General features: G+C 47.3%; 1 protein-coding gene across 7 annotated transcripts in view; it reads right to left on the bottom strand.

Moving 5' to 3' along the window:
* RYR1 (ryanodine receptor 1) overlaps nucleotides 1–18426 on the bottom strand; it is a 163991-nt gene that overhangs the window by 115556 nt on the left and 30009 nt on the right. For all 7 annotated transcript variants that reach the window (XM_061596439.1, XM_061596441.1, XM_061596440.1 and 4 more), the window contains 11 exons: nucleotides 14501–14575; nucleotides 12667–12745; nucleotides 10439–10551; nucleotides 8266–8359; nucleotides 7503–7599; nucleotides 6227–6301; nucleotides 4941–5097; nucleotides 3797–3961; nucleotides 3305–3426; nucleotides 1440–1626; nucleotides 113–248 (listed from right to left, as the gene is read on the bottom strand). In XM_061596439.1, the coding sequence (XP_061452423.1) occupies nucleotides 113–248; nucleotides 1440–1626; nucleotides 3305–3426; nucleotides 3797–3961; nucleotides 4941–5097; nucleotides 6227–6301; nucleotides 7503–7599; nucleotides 8266–8359; nucleotides 10439–10551; nucleotides 12667–12745; nucleotides 14501–14575 (1300 nt within the window). The remainder of the gene's footprint in view (nucleotides 1–112; nucleotides 249–1439; nucleotides 1627–3304; nucleotides 3427–3796; nucleotides 3962–4940; nucleotides 5098–6226; nucleotides 6302–7502; nucleotides 7600–8265; nucleotides 8360–10438; nucleotides 10552–12666; nucleotides 12746–14500; nucleotides 14576–18426) is intronic.

Below are 18426 nucleotides of genomic sequence, written 5' to 3'. Positions count from 1 at the left end.
CTCCCCAGCCCCGCTGGCCACGTGAGAGCTCCCCGGAGTGCTTCAGGAGCACTCCAAGAGCTGGGTCGTGCCAGTCATGCCCTGGCAGCTGCTATCCTGGAGGCCTCCGTACCAAGTAGCTCATACAGCAGGTTGACAATCTCCTTCCAGGACTCGGCTGCATCCTCCCCAGCGTACTCAGCGAAGTGTGCAGAGGTGCTGTACACGTTAAGGCGGTCGATGCAGTTCAGAACGAGTGTGATCATGCCCTGCAAAGCAGCAGAGAGGTGCTCAGGACCTGGAGTCATCCTGACTGTTGTGCCTCTTCCAGTCCCACCCTAGTGAGCCCAACCTTTGAAATGCTTTGAGATTACTTTGGTGGCCACCTCAAAATCCTATCTGAGTCTTTGCGATCTGCTTAGTCTATTGGGACATCAGAGTTGCTGTTCCAATGGTGGACAACGGCCTACTATGGCACCAGAACAGATCAGCCAATGGGGTGGGGCAAGCGGAGGGGTCAGAGGTCAAGCTGGAGACCACAGGAGCAAAGAAGCCAGAGGGCAAGCAGGTGGATTTTGGACAGGATGGCAATACATGCCTGTTGTGCTGAAGGACACTTTTAGCTGATTGTTTATTTATTTATTGCAAAGCATGTATACTCCGCTTATCCTCAACAGAAACTAGTGCAGCTTGCAGTCAGAAGCCACTTGCTAGGTGGAGCAGAGCTGCTATTTTAGCTTCCCAGCAAGTGGGTCACTGTTGCCTACTGGGAGGGAGAGGAGGGGCAAAGCAGTGGGGAAGCTGCCACAGTGCAAATGCTGTCCTCCCTTAGAGATGTGAAGGCCCAGAAAATATAGGTAAAAAATGGAGGAAAGGTTGTTTCCCCCCTCCCAATTTTCAGGGGGGGGAAATCCAGAAAAACCTGGGGGGAAAACATTCCCCCTGCCCCTGATTTTTTCTGGTTCCCCCCCCCCCGGCCTTCACATCTCCAACCTCCCCACCATCTTGCCACTCCCAGTAAGCAACAGAGACCCACTGCCAGGAAACTGGTGCAGCAGCTCTGAACCATCTGGCAAGTAAAAACCCTAACCCTAAAAATAAAAGTATATGACTACAAACAGAGTAAAAAGAAGAGAGCAAAGGCATTTAATATAATGAAACTGAAGCAGCAGCAGCCAATCAAAGGAGGAGAACAACCCTTCCCCTCCACACACAAACACATCACGAAGAGAAAACACCCCTTAGCTAGAGTTAGACAACCTTTAGCAGGCAACCGTGTACAGCTAGGGTAGGAAAGCTGTGGCTCTCCAGATGTTGTTGGACTACAACTCCCATCATTCCTAACTATGGACCATGCTGGCTGGGGCTGATGGGAGTTGGCGTCCAGCAACACCTGGAAGGCATCAGATTGGTGAAGGCTGCTCCAAGCCACCCTCCTGGGTCCAGCCCCACTGGCTTACCTCCTCCTGGAAGAGGTTCTGCCTGTTTTTGAGGGAACGGAGCTTGGTCTGCTTCTCCTCGTGCTGCAGCTCTTCCTCAGGGTGCTGGAAGTAGCTGATCAGATCCTGCAAGCTGAGAATCATCCCATCGATGGGAAGTGTCACTGGGGTGCTTGACTTGACCTTTCCGCTCAGGGTGTCCAGGCCCCTGGAGAAGGATGGAGAAGGAACGGCAAGACCTGAGATTAACACATTGGAGACTAGAGATGGTGTAGAATATTCGCAAAATCGGATTTGGTACTGAATTCTGGGATAATCTGCAAGTTCGTCTCGTCGTCAAATAGGCTCCCCACTCTTTGCACGTGTTTGCAGCTGTTGGAGACATCGTAATTTTTTAAAAATCTGCACAGAGAATTATGTAATTATTTTTCTAATCAGCAGCTGCTGTATACCTTATATAAATTATACAGCATCAAAGGAATAATGGGGGGAAATTACATAATTTTCCAGAAAAAATAGTGGGGACAGAACCAGGAATCACGATAACTAGCAGAACACAATTTATGGCAAATCGTAACTGGCAGCCTACTTGACGAAAACATACTTGAAAAACGAAACATAATCAGATAGCGAACCCATCCCTATTGGATGCAGCGAGGGAAGAGTGACCCGTCTAGGTGGCTGCAAGTCAATACATGGACTTTACACTCTTTCCCCACGCCCAGCCTGCCTTGCTCATCAACGCTCATTCCCGCAGCAGCATAACATGTGGGCACGCTGGCTGGGGCTGATGTGACATCTGGAGGGTACCAAGCTGGGGAAGGCTGCCTTAGTCAAGGCCACTGGTCCCCTTACTGCCTGCTCCAGCTGGGAGTGGTTCTCATAGGAAGCTGCATTACTTGGAGTCAGACCACTGGTCCATCTAGTTCAGTATTGTCAACAGTGACTGGCAGCGGCTCTCCAGAGTTTGACACGGTTCTCTCCCAGCCTGACCTGGAGATGCTGGGGATGGAACTTGGGACCTTCTGCGTACAAGGCACATCCTCTTCCACTGAGCTAGGGCCCTTCCCTGCCCAGGGTTCCCAAAGGCATGCATTTATTTATTTAAAGCACTTGTTCCCTGCTCTTCGGCCAAAAAGGCTCTCATAGTGGGTTATATGCAATCAATTAAAACAAGACAGCCCCTTTCTGCAGGCTTACTGTCTAAGAAAACATGACACACAAGGGAAAAGGGACAGGGAGGGAAGGGGGGGAAAGCAAACTCAGGCACCTGTTTCTTAAACTGTCATTCTTATGATGGCCGTCTGGCATAGAAACAGTTTAGGGGCAGGAGGTGCTTGATGGAGCAACACTGGTGGAATGATCCCAGCTTCCCATCTCTCCCACTGAGGCAGCCTGATGCAATGGCTGCTACAAGGGGACAGTGGAGGGAGAGAAGGGCTAATAGAGCTTGTCTTGCCCATCACCTGCTGCACGACCCTACTTCTTCTTCCCTCCCTTTTGCTCAGGTCTCTCCCCATGGCCTCAGCTTGCCTTGGCTTGAGACCTTCTTTCCACCCAGCTTCTATGCCCTCCCTCTCCCTCCGTGCCTACCTGCCCAGCACCACAGCTTTTCCGGTTCTGCGTTTCCCTTCCAGCCAAACTGACCTCTCTCTTTCCTTGCATGAGCTATGCAGTTTTGTTAGCATTATGACAAACTACCTTTCCCCTTCGCACCTATCAGAATGTTGGTGGACATTCTATGGCATCCCAACAGATCAGCCCATGGAGATGGTGGGGGTGGAGCCACAAATGGATGCCAGGTGACAGCCAGGCACAGAACATAATATACAACTCAAGTGGCGAATTTCTTGCTTTCCTTGGAATGAAATCTGCTCAGCACCTACTTGATGAACTGGTTGTAAAGCCCGGAAGTGCTGTAGATCATCCGGGCCGCCTGTGACTCCTCACGCTGGCAGCGGGTCAGTGAAAGAGCATCGTCCATGTGTCCTTCCTGATGCAAGATGGCCTGTAGGGTGAGCGGGCAAACAGATATGTGTTGAGAAAGGCTCAAAGCACAAAACGAGAGGGGGAATCTTGACCCGGAGATTCCTGGCAATGGGACCTAGGCGCTTTTACTCTCTGTGCCATGACGACAGCTTGCAGTGCCACTGTTTCAGGGGGGCAGAAGGTGGTATTGCAGCTACCAACTCCAAAAGGGACCAACTGACGCAATGAGCCAATCAGGTTCTGCCTGGTCCTATGAAGCTGCTGACCTGGGCCAGGCTCCCCAGCATAAGCAACATGGTGCTTAGGTGCTGAATGAGCTGCTTACAGGTTCACCCTCCCCAGTCTTGATAGAAAGCCAGGCCAGGCCAAGGCAGGCAGCCACGTCTCACCCTTCTCTTGACCAGCCCCAGTCGCAGAGCCTTGGCATCAGCCGCCGCATATGTCACCCAGAGGCCGCTGTCGACATGCTGGACAAAACACATGGACTCCCCGTACTTAATCTCAGGGGCTCCCATTCCCTCCACGTCTCGCTTCGGAGCCACGTCCAGTTTTTCCTAAAAGGGAAAGAATTGGGTGCCCAGTAAATTCAGAGGGGCAAGAGAGCAGATGATGCTACAGGCTGGTGAAAGGGCTCTCCTTGTAAAGTTTAAACTGCAGAAAACCTGGGATTATAAGACAGAGGGAGGTGTAAGTCCCCCTTTACAAGGTTCATCCCTCTCTAACTTCTCAAGGCTGGAACGTCAGGAAAGGCGGATTTGAGGAGCACCTGTGGTCCAGAGAGAGAAATACCTTCAAGATTGCAAAATCTGGGGAGATTTGGAAAGAGATACAAAAGGAACCCCTCTAAAGCAGGGGTAGCCAACACTGTGCCCTCCAGATGGTATGGACTACAACTCCCATCATGCTTAACCATTGGCTGTGCAAGCTGGGAATGATGGGGATTATAGCACAAAACATCTGGAGGGCACAATGTCACCTATCTGTGCTCTAAAAGCATGTTTGGAAGAGTTGCAGCCTTGGTAAAAAGCAATGATGCAGCCACTTCTGGGGATGGGGGCAGCTCTCTGTCCAGGAACTTGCCTCTAGGACCACATGAAGTGTAGTGTGGGGAAAGTGGACAGGGAGAGGGGTTTTTTTTGCCTTCTCTCAATAATCGAACTTGGGGCCATCCAATGAAGTTGAATGTTGGAAGATTCAAGAGGTTCCCACACAAGGCAGCGACGGCCACCGACTTCGATGGCTTTAGAAAAGGATTAGCCGAATTCATGGAGGAGAAGGTTATCAATGGGTATTAGCCACGGCACATGCCTATGAATACCAGATGCTGGAAACTGCAGGAGGGGAGAGTGCTCTTGTCCTGCTTGTGGGCTTCCCACGGGGATCTGGTTGGCTGCTATGAGAACAGTAAGCTGAACTAGGAGGGCCTACCTCATCCAACAGCCAGGCTCCTCTGAAGTTCTTATATTCTTAAAAGACAAAGGGGTGTTAGACGGCACCGCTTCAGATGAGGGCAATTACAGGGGCTCCTCTCACCTTAGAGATCCGGAAGCAGAAGGCCGTGGCTTTGGTGTTCGCTTTCTCAGCGTCTACCACAACCAGCCCCTTCTCCTCGGTCAATGCCAGGTAGCGGCCCGTGGTGACATGGCGGACGCGGAAGGGCTGGCCCCACTTCTTGTGGCTGCCGCTCCAGCTGTTGGGAAATAAGGAGACCCACTGTTCAAAGAAATTCCATTATGTTCACAGCCAGGCTTATTTCCTTTTGAGGCCTAGAGACACATCGCTCTGGCGAAAGTAGTACATTTGCCCTCCAGAAGCTGCTGGACTCCAATTCCCATTAGCCCCAGCCAGCATGGCCAATAGTCAAGGATGATGGGAGTTGTAGTTCATCAGCATCTGGAGCGCATTGTGTTAGCTACCCCTGCTAAGGCCCACCATTTATTGCTATGAAGATAGTAATATATTACAGTCAACCCCACGTCTCCTCACAGGCTGTTCCTTTCCTCAGTGGTTGTCAAACAGTATTCCATGGGATCTTGGCTTCTTTACAGGCAGGGACTGTTCTAGATTTGATTTCCCAGTGCTCTCTGTTGGTCTCCTCCTAAGTCAGTGCCCTCACTCCCCACACGGGTGAGCCTTGACAAACTTACTTGGTGATGATGGCAGCAGTATTCTGATCAGTGTCAGGGAGCTGCCATTTTAATTTCCCACAATGCCTCAGAACAACACTGCAGTGAGGGCATTGGGGGAAATTAAAATGGCAGCTCCCAGACTCAGCTTCCCAATGCTGAATGGAGCACCAGAGAGATTGTTTAAAGGGTGCAGCATGCTGGTACCGGAACCACTTACAGGTCTGATTAAAAGGCCAGGAAGGGTAGAAAGCAGATCAAAGAAAATATTCAAGACAGGGTCGACAATTAAAGACAAAAAGGTGGCAGGATTGTGTACCAATATGAGAGGCAGCTAAATTGTACTATTGGTTTTCAGATAATAAGTAGGCCACAAGGCAAGGACTATTATTTGTACACAGAAGGTTCCAGGTTCAATCCCTGGCATCTCCAGGTAGGGCTAGGAGAGACTCCTGCCTAAAACCTGGACAGCCGCTGCCAGTCAGTATAGACAATACTGAGCTATTGCTGACAATGCCAGTGATCTGACCTGGCATAAGGCAGTGTCCTATGTTCCTAAAGGTACAGCCCTAAAATGGAACTTTGTACCTGGCTGGCTCAAAAGGCAGTGAACTGACTATGTACCCTTGAGCACACCCCAAAATCCTTTGCAGCATTCAACGGTTTCGAGGCAGACAAATTCCATGGCCATACCTGATGCGTAAGGGCTCCAGACGCCAGAGCGAACGGGCCTGGGAACAGACAGCTCCACCTTCGTAATTCACCACCCTACAGAAGTTAGGTGACAGAAAGATTATTTGGGTAGCTCATCCACAAACAGGATTCAAAACCAGCCAGCCTAGGACATGGAGATAACGTACTTCGTTCACTACAGTAGCATTTGCCAACCTGGTGCCCTCCAGATGTTTTGGACTAAGACTCTTATCAGCCCTAGCCAGCAGTGCTGGAGGGCGCCAGTTTGGCTAAGGCTGCCTATGCCTTGCTTGCATCCACCTGTGCTGGTCTTGCCATTTTAGGGGATTTTTGCTTTAAGGGGAGTTCTGAGTATGAATTCAGCATTGCAGCACAACCCTAAAAAAAACCTCACTCTGGATAGGAGGCACATTCTCCGCCACCTCCTGCCCTGCAAGACAGTACATCTCTTTGGGGTCAGAGAGACTTCTACGGGTAGAGGCATGAGTAAAGGGGTAGAGAAGAAAGGGAAGGCTTATATTATCTTTTCCTTCAAACTCCCTTGAAACCCCATCTCTTCCATGCACATTTTAGACTCTCTCTCCTCACCCCCTTGTGAATCAAAGCTTATGTTACTGCATTCACATCAAGACAATGGATGATCCTGCAGGGTTGTCTTATGCTACTACCTCTCAGCTCACCAGCAGCAGCAATATAACAACTTTGGCCTCCTTTGCAGGGCTGATGTAACCTATGCTCCCTCAACCACAATGACCATCCCTCTAGTAATATGGATATAGTAATAAATATATACTATTTGCATTTGCATTAGCGTAGCTTTTTAAACACATACTTGGGGGGGGGAATAACAAAATATTTGCATTAAATTAAAATCTAAGTTCGAAAGAGCATGAACTCCTGTATTTCCTGCTACCTTTTCCTTTTTGGTAGACATGCTACTGCCAAGTCACAGCTACACTCAGGCTGTGTATGCACCATACATTTAAAGAATCCTTTAATTAATTAATTTAATTAATGTAGTTTGTTAAAGATGCTGGGAACAGTAGCTCTGTTCTTCTTTTTTGGGGGGGGTGTGCTATAAATGTATGGTCTGTACATAGCCTCAAATCCTGGATGCCTTCCCTCTATTATCCCTTCCCCATTACTGTAAGCTCTTTCGGGCAGGGACCTCTTTCTGTCTGCCCGCCTGTCTCTCTCTTTTCCCCACCCTCGTTTTTTTTCCTTTTGCTCTTTAAAGCAGCATGTTTATGCCGACGGCCCCGTATCCGATACCCACTTGCGCTGCTCTTCGTTCTGGTCCGTGGTGGAGATGGTGAGGCATTCATCCATGTGGCCGTGGAAGAGGCGCATGACGTGGCCTCCAGTCACGTACCCTATGTGGGCCGGAAAGAGAGGGATCAGCGAGCAAGTGGCTAGAAGAGGAAATCTAGTCCACAGGAGTGTAAATGAGGAATGTATGAATCGTTCTGCGCACATTATCTCAGTAAGCCTTTGGACAGTCCTGCATCATAGGGAGGGACGGGACAAGCCTGCCCACTTCAGTCTCCCTCTGTTTCCCATTTCTCCAATAATACGTTCAGTTCTCCACATCGGGTTACAATGTTAAAAAAGGAAGTCACGTGAAAATTCATCAGCATTTTAGCATGCATTCTGCAAGCAGTTTTCCCTAATGTAACACATTTCTGTACGTCATTTTTGCCAATACATGCATTTGCCAATATACACATGCTATGATTGGAGGATGGCATCTCAAAGATTCAGAGAAGTGTGGCTTTCAAAGGACTGTATTTCATTACACATGTTGTTTCAGGAAGTGCAACTCTGGTAGGTTCATAACAAAATGTGAACTGTACCAAATTTCTCCCTCAGCCCAAACGTAGGCCGGAATTACCACCTCCAGATAAATGCAGTTAAGGCAGAGTTGCATGGGGTCCTGAGGCGGTCTCCCATTCACACACTGACCAGACCCAAACCTGCTTAGCTTCAGCAAGGTGTCTGCCTCAAGTGCCCTCGGACCACGCCTTAAAGGAAGCACATACCTTCTTCACAGCCGGAGCAGATGGGGTTCATGTTCCAAAGCGTTTGCATGAAGGAGGCATCCACTTGAAGTTCTCCACTGGCTGTGGACAGGTGCTGCAGGACAGGGAGGACATTGGTGAGATATAGTAGAAAGAAACAAAGGAGGTAAGGCGGCGGTGAGGAGTAAGACCAGGGTCCCCATGGATTCAATCAAGGATTCAACTGGCATCAGATCTCATCAGGGCTTGCAGCCCATGTTCGTTAGCAGGGCTCAGCCTTGGGACGGTCAAAGCAATAATAAAGAAGAAAGTGCCCCTGAGCATGTGAGGATGTTACCCTCCCCACCGAATAACCACCACAAGGCCTTGTAAAACTGGGGCAAGGTTACTAGGTTAAGCAGAGCAACTTCTAGGCATGTTAGGAAATATGCTTCAGGTGTGATGATGAAAAGGAAGGGAAAAGGAGCTCAGCTGTGCAGCAAGACATCACCAGCCCTTTCTTTTCAAGGGGGTCAAGGGGGAAGAAGAGGGGAGAGGGAGGAGCAAAGGAGATTTCTGCTTGCTATTTCAGGATCTGGCAGGTGTGATGCAAAAATAATTGCAGGCAGACTAGGAACACTGCTGGTGGCGGAAGGGGGGGTTATGGATGCCTAGCTCCCTTAATGATATTCCAGCCCCCTCCATTAATGTTCACCTTACGTTAAAAACAAAGTCTCTAATCTCTTTTATTTTTATTTAAACGTAAACATACTGCCTTCAAGTCGATTCTGACTTATGGGGACCCTATGAATAGGGTTTTCATGAGGCTGCGAGGCAGTGACTGGCCCAAGGTCACCCAGTGAGCTTCATGGCTGTGTGGGGTTTGAACCCTGGTCTCCCAGGTCGTAGTCCAACGCCTTAACCACTACACTATATTGGCTCTCTTTTATTTTTCTTTACCTAGAAATAATTATAGAGTTCCTTAATCAGCAGAACTCCCTCAAGGCAGCTTATCTTATCTTATTTATTTATTTAAAAGCATTTATAAACCACTTAGTATTACCAGGAAGTAAAATCAAAACTTAATTTCTGGGCTGGCTGCATACTTATTATTACTGGCCTTATTAATTCTGTGGTTATATCGGATGATTTCTATTGAATTTCATCTTATGGCTGCTTAAGCAACTGAGAAGGAAATACAACATGAATTGTCCAACATAACAACAACATAAATAAACTCAGTCATAAAAAGTACACAGACGAGCCAGGAAATAAAACACAGTTTTAACAAATTCATCAGTCAAAAGGTGTACAATAATGAGATGAAACATCACTCTGGAGTAAGCCATTGAGAAGAAGTGGGTTTCCAAGGCCTTTCGAAAACCTGAATTGTAGTCGCTTTATGGCAGTGGAGGGAACCTTGGGCCCAGGGGCTGAATGTGGCCCTCCAGCCCACTCTGTCCGGCCCTTGGAACACTCCTCAGGCCACACTCCTCACCGGCCCTGATTTGCACACTCCTTGAGTGTTTCTGCCTGGCTGAAATCTGTCTCTGAACTCTGACAATGCCTCTTCCTTGTCTGGATGGAGGACAGAGAGAGGTGTGCGTGAGTGTGTATGGAAACTAGCCTACTGCACAAAGGTAACATTCACATTTGTTACTCTGCCCAGTTCTGCCGCTGGCCCTGCCCACCACTGGTATGTGGCCCTGGAAGGCTTCCCAGGAGGTACTGTGGCTCTCAGGCTAAAAAACATCCCACATGAGTCACAGGCATGGCATTCAATGTGTCTTCGCATTTAACATGCACATTTCAAAAAATGCCAATAGCTTCAAATGTGGTTTTTATCAGGACCTCAGCAGGGGAAGAAAGGGTTAATCTCTCCCACCTCCACCTACTGCATTCGATGTAGTTATTGGCTCTCCTAGTGGCTGCTGCCTGCACCTTCCCAAAAGTGCCCATCAAAAGCAAAAGACACATTTAATATCATTTACACAGACTGTGGAAAGTTATGTAACGGAAAGTGTGCAAGACAGGATCCTATACTCTGTTGCTCACTGGGAATTAATTTAATTAAATAATTTTAAACATGTAAAGTTCTGCAATGATTCCCCACCACTGCAAACCTCCTGAGCACAGAACTTCTGGTTGCATGCGCAAGGTAGACAAACATGCATTCAAGATGCAGCTCCCCTAAATGGATGCCTTCCACACTCACCAGGTATCGTTCAGAGGAGACGCTGACAAGGATGAGGTCATCACCAACCCGCACCTTCTCCCCTTCTGATCGCTGCTTGGAGGCAGGGTGGATAGTCCACCAACAGGCTTCACCTGGTGGTGGAAGAAGAGGTTGTGGGTGCCTGCCTATGAGCAACTAGTTAAAAATGGATGTGGATCGCCTTCAAGTTGCTCCCGACTTATGGTGACCCTATCAACAGGGTTTTCATGGTAAGCGGTATTCAGAGGGGGTTTACCATTGCCTTCCTCTGACACTGAAAGGTAGTGACTGGCCCAAGGTCACCCAGTGAGCTTCATGGCTGTGTGGGGATTCGAACCCTGGACTCCCAGGTTGTAGTCCAGCACGCTAACCACTACACCACACTAGCTCTAAGCAGTAAATAAATATCAGGCAGGCACCTGCAGGACTGGCATCTAGGTACCTGCTTAGAGCCTGCCTAGGGCTTTCTCCCAAGGGGTGATCCAGCTATGTTCGATGCATTAAGCTGATCTAGTGATTTGTAATGTATTTTGAACTTTTGTGAATGAAGTCTTATTGTTGATCTTAAGCTGTTAACTGCCATTGTAGTTTCTTTCTTTAATTATATTTTATTACATTTTCATAGAGCATATCACAAAAACCAAACACGGAGTGCAGTGTGCATAAGGGAAAGCAAACTGATAACAATAATCAAATTCCACACCCAAACATCTGAAAGTTTCATTGTATAGCATCAAGTGTTATCATTTCTGCTTATTTAATCTCTATGAGTTGAAGAGAGAACTCCTAACCCCCTCAATAGCGAGACATGAGAGAGCCATTGCTTTCTTCTTCTTAATGTTGGCAGTACAATTTTTTTTGCAAATAAATAAATAAAAATAAAAATAAGTACAAGGAAGTACATGGCAGGACAAAAAGAAAAAGAACTGCCTGTCACCAGATGCCACCAGAGAGGATACAAGTAGGCCCACGCAGATGGCACCATTCTGGAGGGGAACTGAAAAGGTTCAGACATAGAATCATAGAGTTGGAAGGGGCTTATAAAGCCACTGAGTCCACCCCTTGCTCAATGCAAGAATCCAACTTAAAGCATCCCTGAGTGGTGCCTGTCCAGCTGCCTCTTGAATGCCTCCAAGGTTGGAGAGCCCACTACCTCTCTAGGTCATTGCTTCCATGGTCGTACCACTCTAACAGTTAGGAAGTTTTTTCTGATGTTCAGTCAAAATCTGACTTCCTGCAACTTGGGTCCATCATTCAGTGTCCTGCCCTCTGGCATGTTCGAGAAGAGATCCTGGCCCTCCTCTGGGCATCTGGTCGGCCACTATGAGAACAGGAAGCTGGACTAGATGGGCCACCGGCCTGATGTTCCTATGCAAGTTATGTTTGGGAAGGGCATGCTTGAAAATGAGCGGGCAATGTCTAGTGGGGTCTCAAAAGCTTAGAGGGCGTTGCTGAATGAAAGATTTCTAGATGTCAGAGTGGGAACTAGTGAGGCTTCATTGTCTTGTGTAGCTCCTTGCTCCTCCTCATCAGAATGAGCTACACAGGACAATGAAGCAAAATCATAAAAAGTACAGGGGACAAAAATGCAGCATAAATGATGCAGTTCCACTTAATATGCACAATTCATGAAGGTCGCAGAATTCTTTTTTTCTTAATGCAGAATTTCAAAGGCCTGGGGGCAGATTTTTGTTTGGTATTTGTACGGCGTGTACACATAGCCCTGGATGCGCACAACCCTTCATGACAGTCATGCCACAACCCCTCACAGCCACACCCCTTTTTCCACCTTCCCTCGTCTCCCTTGCCCTCCCTGTCATCTCGCAAGTCCACACTCCACTACGACAGACCTCCCTAGGAGCCAATCAGCATGGAAGGGGAGGCTGTGTGTTAGCTACTGAGGAGAGTCTTCTCAGTTATTAACTCACCTCCTTTAATTCTGATTGGTTCCAATCAGAACGAAAGGACAAGGATTCTTCTAATGGCTAGCTCCCTTTTAATGCTGATTGGCTCATACACAGGGACCTAGCTGGGACCCTGCTCCCAAAAAAGTAACGGGTCCACCACCCCCCACAACCCCAGATGACTACACCTCTGCCCCAGAGATTCAGCACAGTCTGGTTACCAGTGAACAGGACCTGGAGTGTAGAATGATATAAGAAGATTCTTTACCTCCCACTCCCTCCAAATAACACGCACACTTTCCCTGGAGCACATCGTCAACATACCTGTTGCATCCTCCTGAAGGCCCACGTCAAAGGCAAGTTTATCCGTCAGGGAACGGGATGTGGTTAGGCAGCTTAAATACTAAAAATTGGAAAGGAAAGAAGATCAGGAAACCTTCTCTTAACCTCAAAAGTGTGAAAAACAAATCTACCAAACTGAAGTCTGCTCCTTAAACCACAGCTCAACAATGTAACCTTATGACTGCATGTGGCCTCAGTCCTTTGCGTTGAAGGAACGGCTACTGAAAATAAGAGGTCAGTCCCAATGCAGTTTGTTGCTCCTTGCTGAAAACCAGTGCAAGGCAAATATGGTTTGCCCTACAGAGGTGGGTATACAGCTATTCCACTGAGTCACAGGATGGCACCCAAATGGCGGCTTTCAAAAAAGAACCAGAAGTGAGAGCTGTGACGTTATCTTTGTCCTTTGCTTGAAAAGGACACTCTAGCCAACTATCTCTCTGCCCAGGAAGACAGAAGTAGCTCTGCTCCTCAGCTACTTGTTATTCAGAGCTTGGTCCATCTAGCCTGGGACTGATTACTCTGCCTGGCAGTGGCTGTCCAGGGTCTTCCCCAGCCCTAACACCCAAGTTCCTTTTCAACCTGAAAGAGTGGAGATTGAAACCAGCATGCCAAGCTATGGAGGGCCAGCCCTACCATTAGGCAGAGTGAGGTGGCTGGTTCAATTAGCAGATGCTGGCGGGAGGGGGCAATAATGTCAACCCCACAACTGTTCCTCCGGAGCTGTTGTCTTCTGTCAGATGACAAAGCTGTGTGTACACGGCCTGTCATTGGCCCCCTAAACATATCTGCTGGCTCAGATGTGCGGGAGGATGCTATCACATAGTCACGCTTCTGTGCATGGAACAGGGAGGGGGCACCATCTTGCCCTTGGCTGTCTTGGGCCAGGCCCCTCCACCACCATCTCCACTAATTTTCAAACATCTGAGGGAAACATTTGAAGGGTGGATTTATAAATGATTTTGAGTACCAGAGGCCGGGGACAAAGAACAACACTGTTTGTCACCTTCACGACTTGCTTGTGGATTTCCTAGAAGCGTTTGGCTGACCTCTGGCAGGGGAGAAAATGCTTGAGTGGATGGGCCCTTGGTCAAATCTAGCAACACCATCTTAATGTTCCTACTGTGGCATCCTCCGGCTGAAATTTAAGACGGAATTGCCACTGATAAAATGAAATCCTAAAGCCGGAATGGGGAATGCTAATCATCACCCTTGACCATTGGCTATGCTGGCTGGGGCTGATGGGAGTTGGAGTCCAACAACATCTGCAGGGCCCCACAGCTTCCCCAACCCTGCCCTAAAGCAAGTAAGGTCATCTCAAGCAATAGTCCCAGCAATAAATTAGCGGTGGAAAGCCAATGTGAATACACACTCAACTCAAAGGAGGTCCAATCAAGGCCCTGTCCTACTAGCAATGTTGACACAGAAGGAAAGTACTGTACAGCCGACACCACCTCAGCCCGGATGACCTCAGCTTCTTGACTTAGAACTTAAATCTGGCCTTCAGAATGCCTCTCAGCCCTTTTGACGTTTGACACCTCCTTGGCTGAGAAATGTGCCCACCTCCTAAAACCCCTCTGTGGATTCCTTGCAATTTCTGTGTCCTGGGCGGAGAGCATATGACACATGTTTGAAAATAAATCTGCTTGGCTCAGGGACAGGGGGTGTTCAGTGCAAAATGGCTTGGCAGTAGCTGTGTGAAACAGCCTTTTCTACCCTGCTGGGCATTGGAGCTACCCTGCTTTGTGCCATGCTCCTGAGCTTCCTGGTCTCCCCCTTCTTCAAGGCGTACAACTTCCCCAACTTCCCCTCTCCTTACCATGCCACTGTGGGAATGCCGGAGAAGAATAGCGTGTCCATACAGGAGTGTCCTGTGTCCGCCACCTTGAGAAGACTAGGAACAGCAGGGCAAAAGATGGACCCAAGTCAGTCTGTGAATTGGACAATCCCATCTGTGGAACATCCAGTTTGGAGTTTCCCTCAACCCCAAGTCCCATCCCACAACAATACAAGTTGCTGGCTCCTTCCTTTAAGGCAACCTTGGCTCACCTGTTGCCCTCCAGGTGCTTTGGACTACAAATCCCATCCACCCCAGGCCAGCTGGCTGGGGCTGATGGGAATTGTAGTCCAAAACACCAGGAGAGCGACAGGGGAGCAAAAGCTGCTCTGTAATGCCTGACAGGGTTCTGGGCCTTGTGTTTGGCAAAACAGAAGCCAAGAAATGAAGGCTGGTGCTAGGCCTATCAAACTCCTGTAAATACACAGACGGCCTTGTGAAGAAGCAAGCAAATACCCCCCATGTCTCGGATTTAAATCAGGGAAGGTCGTAAAAACCAGGCCAGGCAAATTAGCTGGGTGCATGGATGGATACAAATTACTTTTTTAACCAGACACTTTACCACACAAGTGCACTCAACGTTTGGTCAAATTCTCCTTGGCCGGGCAGTGCAACAACCAGCTTACCAAGCGGCTACCATGCACATCACGGTAGGTCACTGGTTCACCGACAGCCATTTGTTGTGACAGCCACACAACAAACCCATTCTATTTACTGAAGAGATTTCCAGCATGGAAGAATTTCTTCCGAGTTATCCTTCCAAGGGACCCGAGGGCAGGCAAGGCAAAGTTGCATTCTCCATCAAGAGGACTTGCTTCTTGGCCTGAAAAGGGGTCAGCAAAGAACAGCCCCTTCCCACAACTAGGGGCAATGATGTTTGACCCAAAGGAGCTTCCTGGTTTCCTGCAGAGATGCTCTAAGGAGACATCTCTAGAAGACATTTGCAAATACTCTTCTCTTACTTTCTCTCTCTAAAATCAGCCAAGCCAAGGAAGAGGCTTACGCCTACTACACACACGCTAACACCATCATGACGGGGCATTACAAAACAACTGGCGTTTGATTGGCATTTGTTTCCTGGTAATTAAAAACAATAGCCATTCTTACCACAAGTCATATATATATGGTTGTATCCAACAAAGTTCATAGTAGACCCACTGATATTAATGAACCTAAGGCCCCATCTGCCCTACATAGTATTTAAAGCAGCATTATACCTTTCCCCAAACAATCCTGGGCACTGGAGTTTATTCCCCTCGCAGAGCTACAATTCCCAGAGCGGGGTTTAACAATCAGTCCCTCTTCCCAGGGAGCTGGGAATTGTAGCTCTGTGAGGGGAACTGGGCTCTCCTAACAGCACCCTCCACAAACTACAGTTCCCAGGATTCTTTGGGGAAAGCTGTGACTATTTAAAGTCGCATGATGCTGCTTTAAATATATAGTGCAGGTATAGTTAGTCATGTTCATTAATTTCAGCAGAAGGACTAAAGTTGGATGGAGCCCATAGTCAATATATAATGGGCCATACCTCTACAGTATACTGTATAGTCATAATTTGTACAGATTGGTTACTACTGTAAATATGCTAATAATGACTTAGCCTGCTGGACTACATTATCTACAGCCGTTGTTACTGTCATATACATCTGCAGTATAAATGCCCATAAGTCCACAGGCCATATTATTATATGGTCATTATTGTATGACTTGTGTTGCTGCAATCAATATGGCCAGAATACTTAAGACCACAAAACTACAGCACATATTTGCGACCTACAGTGCAGAGGTCATATTGCAGCAGTAGACAGGGTCACAAATATTTGGGCCATGTTGTTGCATCGCATTTAGTATGGCAGTGTTTCCCTGGTTTTTTTATAGTTGAGGTGTGCTGTTTTTTCTTCTTCTGAATGAAAATTATAGGCATACTTTCTCTTATAGATGAGAAGATTTACTCTTACGGTGTAAAAATAGTAAATGCCATAAATTTTAATTCGTAATCAAATACAATTAAAACATGATTTTTGGGAGCACCTGTGATGCTCTGATCTTGTTTCTAAGTGCACACTTCAGGATGCAACAAAACGGCCCACCCTCATAGGAGGAGGTCGTTCGCTGTGTCCCACATGGATGGATGCATCAGGTGACATCCTCCGAGGATGGATTATGCTGCTGTGTCTTTGTAGTGGGTGTAGACTGAATCATTCCTTCACCCCTAATGAAGGCACACACACAGAGGTCAAGCAAATATGTCTAGGACTTTACGGGAAACACTAACTATTTCACCAATTTATTTCCTGCAGAAATGACTTCAAATCACACAACCAGGCACACAATTTGGGAATGAATGTTGTACGTATGGTCATTACAGCAGCTCCGTATGACTGTGGTATGGATTTTAATCATTTGGGCCTTAATAATAGAGCATCTATGGCTGTATGACTACAGTACATGTGATGGATACTGAACCGTTCAAATTACATACAGCCATAACATTTCATCTGGACCATACACCCACCCCAGAATGGAAGGAGCCCAATTTTCAGTTAGTATCTACCACATGTGCGGACTGCCCCTTACTTCCATGGAGTTCAAGCCAATGTACTGGGAGTTATCCCATTTTATCCCAATATAGTCATTAGAGAACATGCTCTATTGTTTGGCACGACCAGAGTAGGTTGCTTACAGCCAATATTTCATGGGCATTCTTTCCATTCTCCCCTGCGTTGGGCACATGATCACCCGTCAGGCAGGCTGCATTCCGTGATCATTACCACTCCAGATGCCCTTAGAAGGAATGCTGCAAACCACTGTGGGAATGGTCACCATTTCCCAAGCAGTGCCCCAACAGCTGTGAGAAGGGGCACAGCCAACGTTTGCAGAGCAAAGGAGTGGGGACAAAATACAAGGCACTACAGCAGGCAAGGATGGAGAATCTGCCCACAGTGGATCCATCTCGACCTCCAAGATCAAGCACATTTGGCGCAGTGCTCCCAACAACTGCTCTAAGTCACAGTGCAAAAGCCCATGAACACTTCCAGACTGTTGCTAGTTTGCTGGTGGGATTCAATTGCATACCAGCAAATTTGGGTTGCACAATTAAAGTGGATTTGGTGCTCTTGTACAACAAAGCCACTCCTCCCCACACACACAAAAAGTGGGGTTTTTGCAAATATAGAAAGTAATGGGGAAATACATTGGAAAGTGTGGGATAACAATTGCTTGACATGGTTAGGGATGGGCAAATCTGTCAGTTTCTCAATTTCTCATTTTCCAAGTTCAGTTGTCCACAATTCCACATCAGTTTGCAATTTTTTTAAAATGCTCATGAAAATCATCAGCATTTTATTATTTATTTATTCATTGCATTTATATACCGCCCCATAGCCGAAGCTCTCTGGGCAGTTTACAACAATTACATTTTAGTGTGAATTTGTCCAAATACACACCTTTTTGTATGCTATTTTGCCTAATCTACACAGTTTTGCGAAGCAATTTTCTCTAATTTATAATGCATTTTTGTATGTTATTTTGACTAAAATATGCATTTGTATGCACACTTTACCCCAATATATGGATTTTTGTACACATTATTTGGCTGGAAAATTGCTTTGCGAAACTCAGAGAAGGGTGGATTTTGAAGTATAAGCTATGTTTCAGTTTGCATATTGTTTCAGAAAGAGGGAATGAGGTTGGTTCGCCTTTACATGTAAACTAAATCAAATTTCTCCCCTGTGCCTAAATGTAGTGCTGTATAACCTCCCCGCAAACAAATCAGAATGAATACCCAATAAACTGTGAATGCCATATAACATTCCTGCAAACAAATTGTGCAACCAAATCAGGACAAATGCTGAAGACACAGGTGACCTGGAAGCGACCCGCGCCCGTTTTGCCCACACTGTGCTCTC

This window comes from Rhineura floridana, chromosome 15 (assembly GCF_030035675.1).
Source record: "Rhineura floridana isolate rRhiFlo1 chromosome 15, rRhiFlo1.hap2, whole genome shotgun sequence".
NCBI lineage: Eukaryota > Metazoa > Chordata > Lepidosauria > Squamata > Rhineuridae > Rhineura > Rhineura floridana.
The sequence above is the reverse complement of the archived record's forward strand: the minus strand, read 5'-3'. Positions and strand labels throughout refer to the sequence as shown.